Source organism: Pseudoliparis swirei, chromosome 1 (assembly GCF_029220125.1).
Source record: "Pseudoliparis swirei isolate HS2019 ecotype Mariana Trench chromosome 1, NWPU_hadal_v1, whole genome shotgun sequence".
NCBI classification, from domain to species: domain Eukaryota; kingdom Metazoa; phylum Chordata; class Actinopteri; order Perciformes; family Liparidae; genus Pseudoliparis; species Pseudoliparis swirei.
The window spans coordinates 542,713-548,814 of NC_079388.1; the positions used below are offsets into that span (position 1 = coordinate 542,713).

General features: G+C 44.1%; 1 protein-coding gene across 2 annotated transcripts; it reads left to right on the forward strand.

The window, feature by feature from the left end:
* Positions 1-413: 413 nt before the first annotated feature.
* On the forward strand, positions 414-2,331 carry agr2 (anterior gradient 2). Of its 2 annotated transcripts, none has more exons than XM_056415978.1 (8): positions 414-479; positions 925-1,039; positions 1,128-1,191; positions 1,272-1,324; positions 1,416-1,492; positions 1,761-1,824; positions 1,981-2,064; positions 2,157-2,331. In XM_056415978.1, exons 2-8 carry the CDS (start codon positions 937-939, stop codon positions 2,204-2,206), a joined length of 495 nt encoding a protein of 164 aa, XP_056271953.1. In that variant the 5' UTR covers positions 414-479; positions 925-936; the 3' UTR covers positions 2,207-2,331. The 2 variants fall into 2 exon arrangements, with proteins under 2 accessions (XP_056271953.1, XP_056271945.1); XM_056415970.1 differs by having other exon boundaries at positions 414-472.
* Positions 2,332-6,102: the final 3,771 nt, after the last annotated feature.

The window sequence follows — 6,102 nt, forward strand, 5'->3', positions numbered from 1 at the left end:
AACATTTTAATTGGTTACTACGTTCTCCCTTCACCAGGTCTCCGACAGTGTAGATGAAGAAGATGAAGAAAATACTTTTTAATTCAATTCAATTCAGTTTATTTTATATAGCCCATTATCACAAAATACTGATTTGCCTCAGGGCTTTACAATCAAACTTGTGATGTTAATATGAATTGGGATAAGTACTGACTCGTGCCGCTTTCAGTGTTTATTCTATACGTAAAATGTTACGGGGTTATTATGTTACACCTTGATGCCTTTGGTAACACACAGAAACCTTTCCTCCAACGGAGTTTGGTTTGTAAACCAAATTAAATATGAATCACCGTGGTATTCCGGAGGGTGGGGGGAGGGAAGAGGGCGGGGCCTGCAGGTGAACAGGTGTTTAAATAGGGACAGATAAGAGAGAAGGCACCGCAGAACCTGGAGCAGTGGTCTACCTGCATCTCAGCGGGCCAGTCGGGAACGGGTAAGAGGTGCTGCTCTTCTTTAACTCTCTTATCAGGCCACACAGGCTGAACCTTCACTTAATTAAACTTAATTTTTTGTATCCAAAATGTGTGATTAGAATTGGAACTGAGTTTTTATTTTGTAATAACCAACAACTCAGAATACCTTGTTGATGGAGTATTTCCTCCTATCTGTAATTTAATGATATACTCTTTTCTCAGTAACTGTTCCTGAACTAAATTACATTTATTTTGTAGTTTAATTACGCAACACTGCATACCACATGTGCACCCACAGGTGGATGCCATACTCGTTCTAGTCTTCAATGGCTTCCAGTTCAATGCGATCATCTTGAATAAAGCTCAGGGATGTGGTGTCTAGGAGCTGGTCGAGGTTCCTCCTCAGAGGGAGAGTTCACTGTTCCTTCACTGTCAGATCACTCTGTGCCTTCGTCTGCTCCTCGTGTTCCAGTAAATCTTCAAGATGATCAAAGCAGCGTTGTCCGTCCTTTTGGTCCTGGTGGCCGTGTCCTCTGCGAAATACATCCCTAAATCTGGCAAGAGGATCCCTCAGACCCTATCCCGAGGTCTGTGAGCATCGTCTGCCCTGAGGCTGAATGGCTGAGACTAAAGTGCTGTATGATGAATATTGAGGAAATGTCTATGTGTGTCCAGGTTGGGGCGATCAGCTGATCTGGGCTCAGACCTATGAGGAGGCTCTCTACTGGGCGAGATTAAGGTGAGAAACAGTCCCGCCACTGACACTCTCTTTCATTCAAGTCAATGATTCCATTTAAATGAAGCTGATTTGTGTTTTAGAAACAAGCCCCTGATGGTCCTCTTTCACCTCGAGGACTGTCCACACAGCCTGGGTGAGTCGTTGAGTCAGGAGCCCCATATGTGACATCCTGGTGCTCCTCTGCCCCGAGCTCATGAATTAAACAAGTGGTTATCCTCCTGCAGAATTCAAGAAGCTTGTCTCCGAGGACAACGGGATCCAGAGAACCCTCGATGAGGACTTCATCGTCCTCAATCTGATGGTCAGTCAGTGTCAGTCGGGCATGTCACCACTAAACCAGTAACCATGAAAGTTCAAGTTTAGCTTGGCCACTCATTAATAGTCAACATGAACTTGCCGTGTGCAGCCGCGTTAACGTTGAGCTCGGAACACAGAACACTGGAATCTGTCGAATAGGAACTGATCCTATGCTCATAGCGATGCATTGATTTGGAGACGAGCTTTGGGGCCAATGCTAAGATGCAGGGTGTAGCGTGTAGCTGACATGTTATTCCTTCTCTCCCCTCCAGTATGAAACCACAGACAAACATCTGTCTCCTGATGGACAGTATGTGCCCAGGGTCATTTTTGTCGGTAAGTGATACCTTGTAACACAACGCTTTTAACCCTGTGTGCCCGGCTTCACAGACTGAAAGATTCATGTTCCACACAAGGCAGCTGACATTCCCCCTTTAGTACCCTCGACACAAGTGGAAGTCTGCTCAGCCAATAGCATCACTGTCCTTACAGATCCCACCATGACGGTGAGGGCCGACATCATCGGTCGCTACAGCAACCGCATGTACGCCTACGAACCAGTCGACTTGAAACTCTGTGAGTGTTCCTGCTGACTCTGCGTATGCCGGCTGATGTTCATGCCCATGAAACTCAGACTGATCCAATGTCCACGCTTCTGTCTCCCTCAGTCAAGAGCAACATCGAGAAGGCCAAGAAGCTCTTGAAGTCCGAGCTGTGAGCGCAGTAGCATGCTGCCGCTACCGTTTACATGTGGATACGAAGCACTGGGAGGGGCGCCTTCTGATTCTCACCGTCGTTATTATTGCTGTCTTTTCAATAAATATGGAACTGTTCATACATAAAGATGGTGAGTGTGCTGTTTTATTTGCCAACAGTTATACAACTCATGAATATTACACAGGATCATTATGCTAGCTCTCACGCTGCTACTGCTACCACATACTAATACATATAAATTGGCTGGAGGAAATGTGTGCCTCAGTACAGAGCTTTTTAAAATAGTAAATGCTGAGAGACCGTCGGGCATCTGTATTCCCTCAGTAAGGCCTGCAGGGCACATGGCCTCCTGTCACTTAGCCTGTGAGCCCCCTCAGGTTTGGGAGGGCTGCTGATTATCAACACACTTTACTTGTCAATATCTCCAACCACAGAGTCTTGCACCTCATTCAGACTGTCCTAACAGTAAGGACTTCCTAACATGTTCATTCTGTGCCATTCATCCTCCTCATCATCATCACCCCACATCACCCTTATCTTATCTTTATCGTCTATGAGGAGCTCCCCGGTGAAACAGAAACGCTGGACAATTCCAAGAGGCAATTACATCAAATCCTTCGCAGGTGATTTTTTCTTTTGCAGACATTGCAATATAGATCCTAATAATAATCATAATCATAATAACACATTTGCATCGTGCTTTACAAGGTACTCAATGCACAGTACATGGTCAAAACACACAACAGAAGCATCAACAAGAGAGATGACATAAGTAAGAAACAAAACAAACACACACTGAACTAGTTTAAATAAATGAGTTGTAATGCTGCTTTGAAACGGTGATGGGGAATGTTCTAAGTCCTAGGGGAGGAGTTCCAGAGGGAGGGAGCAGCAATGGACTCTGCGTATGTTCCTCCAGGGCTGATGCTTGGACAGAGCATGTCTAAGCATCTGGGAATGAAGAGGAGGGGGCAAGTAGGGGATGAAGAGGAGGGGACCGATTTCAGAACCTGCACATAGGACAGTAAATTAGATCTAAAATGCTAAAATAGTCTTTAATGTCGTCTCAACTTTAAGCTGGCTCAATTGATCTTCTGGCCACATGGGGGCAGTAAACACCAGGTCTGACGTCATCACCTTCAGGCATCATGCTGGTCTGCTGAGCAGCTGGTCTACGCAGCTTTGAGCATTTTGTGATTCATTGTTGATATTAAAAGATCTATGAACTAAATTAGTTAAATTAAAATACCACATAGAGTGGTCTGGATGTGTCCTATTGTGTTAAAGGGGCATACACTAATACATGTATCACTTAGAACATACATTTTATTTTGGTGTTGTCTGAAGTTATGTCAAATATCTTAATGAGAGGGGAAAGCCCGGCTTTGATATGAACACAACATCTGGTCACATGACATCTGTTGTTCATCTGGTCATCATCCATGCTGCTATAGGCTGATAGGCTGCTGTGGGACGTTTAGGATACACTGAGCACCTCTCTCCTCTTTTCTCCCTCCTTATGGATGAATTTGTATCTCTCTATTGCACATTCAATTCAATTCAATTCAGTTTATTTGTATAGCCCAATTTCACAAATTACAAATTTGTCTCGGAGTGCTTTACAATCTGTACACATAGACATCCCTGACCTTTGACCTCACATCGGATCAGGAAAAACTCCCAAATAACCCTTCAGGGGGAAAAAAGGGAAGAAACCTTCAGGAGAGCAACAGAGGAGGATCCCTCTCCAGGATGGACAGAACAATAGATGTCATGTGTACAGAAGGACAGATTTAGAGTTAAAATACATTCAATGAGTGTATGAATAGTTCATAGTAGGCGTATTCCACGATTGAGACCTCCACGATCCATCTGGCAGATGGAGGTAGAGAGGAGGAGTGGGCGGAGTCTCAACAGTGGACGGAGTCTCAACAGGCCAGTGGCGTAGTTGGTAGCAGGAATTCCACGACCCAGATCTCGATGATCCATCAGCAGATAGGATCTATGCCGTCTCATAGGGTCCGATGACCCCATGAGACGTGAAGTCAAAAGGACTCCGGGGAGAAAGCAGAGTTAGTAATGTGTGATGGAGAGATGAAAATTCATCCTTAAGGAGAGAAAAAAGAGGAGATAGGTGCTCAGTGCATCCTAAACGTCCCCCAGCAGCTATAGGCCTATAGCAGCATATCAAGGGACTGGACCAGGTGAACCTGATTCAGCCCTAACTATAAGCTCTGTCAAAGAGGAAAGTCTTAAGTCTACTCTTCAATGAGGTGACTGTGTCTGCCTCCCTGACTGAAATTGGAAGCTGGTTCCATAAAAGAGGAGCTTGATAACTAAAGGCTCTGGCTCCCATTCTACTTTTTAAGACTCTCGGAACTACAAGTAGTCCCGCATTTAGTGAGCGCAGCTCTCTAGTGGGGCAATATGGTACTACAAGCTCCTTAAGATATGATGGCGCATCACCAATCAAGGCTTTGTACGTTAAGAGAAGAATTTTAAAAGTGCAGGAGTGATGTGATCTCTTTCCTTAGTTTTAGTGAGAATACGAGCTGCAGCATTCTGGATCAACTGGAGGGACCTAAGAGACTTATTAGAGCAGCCTGATAATAAGGATCACTAACTCTGCTTTCTCCCCGGAGTCCTTTTGACTTCGGACCCTATGAGACGTCATCTGCCTGATGGATCATCAAGGTCTGGATCGTGGAATATGTCTACTATCAACTATGCCATGGCCCTATTGATACTCCGCCCACTGTTGAGACTCCGCCACTCCTCCTCCCTACCTCCATCTGCCTGATGGATCGTGGAGGTCTGGATCATGGAATATGCCGACTACCAACTTTTCATACACTCTGTCATATTCATTGATTGTGTTGTTACTGTGTTTTAATTTGTGTATCATGATTCATTCTGTACACATTACATCTATTGCACCTGTCAAGCCTGGAGAGGGATCCTCCTCTGTTGGTCTCCTGAAGGTTTCTTCCCTTTTTTCCCCCCGTGAAGGGTTGTTTGGGAGTTGTTCCTGATCCGATGTGAGGTCAAAGGTCAGGGATGTCTATATGTACTCTGAGACAAATTTGTAATTTGTGAAAATGGGCTATACAAATAAACTGAATTGAAACTGAATTGAATCTATTGTTCATCTGGTCACATGACAGCTAGTGTTCATCTGGTCACATGACATCTATTGTTCATCTGGTCATATGACATCTATTGTTCATCTGGTCACATGACATCTAGTGTTCATCTGGTCACATGTCATCTATTGTTCATCTGGTCACATGTCATCGATTGTTCATCTGGTCACATGTCATCTATTTTTCACCTATTGTTCATCTGGTCACATGTAATCTATTTATCATCTGGTCACATGACATCTATTGTTCATCTGGTCACATGACATCTAGTGTTCATCTGGTCACCTGACATCTATTGTTCATCTGGTCACATGACATCTATTGTTCTGTCCATCCTGGAGAGGGGTCCTCCTCTGTTGCTCTCCTCAAGGGTATACCTTTTCCCCCCTGAAAGGTTTATTTTCTATTTTTGGGGAGTTTTTCCTGATGTGATGTGAGGTCAAAGGTCAGGGATGTCGTATGTGTACAGATTGTAAAGCCCTCTGAGGGGAGTTTGTAATGTGTGATTTTGGGCTAGATGCAATTTATATGTATTAATATGAATACAGTGATGATTACTGTATACATATTCATACAGTTATCACCACTGTACTAATACTAATTAATATACAGTCATTATAACTGTATCTTTATTATAGGAAAGGGGTCAACCATCTCTCCTGCTGGTAAAGCCAACTGAAGGCAGAAACTGACATCACTAACGTCCCGTCACGTGACGCTTCAGAGGAAAGAACGTCTCATTTATCTGTCGACA

Bases quoted from the DNA above. Each gene is read 5' to 3' on its own strand.
- agr2 (XM_056415978.1), top strand. From the start codon at position 937: ATGATCAAAGCAGCGTTGTCCGTCCTTTTGGTCCTGGTGGCCGTGTCC. The intron at 1,040-1,127 runs GTCTGTGAGCAT...ATGTGTGTCCAG, and splicing joins CCCTCAGACCCTATCCCGAG to GTTGGGGCGATCAGCTGATC. The intron at 1,493-1,760 runs GTCAGTCAGTGT...TCTCCCCTCCAG, and splicing joins TCATCGTCCTCAATCTGATG to TATGAAACCACAGACAAACA.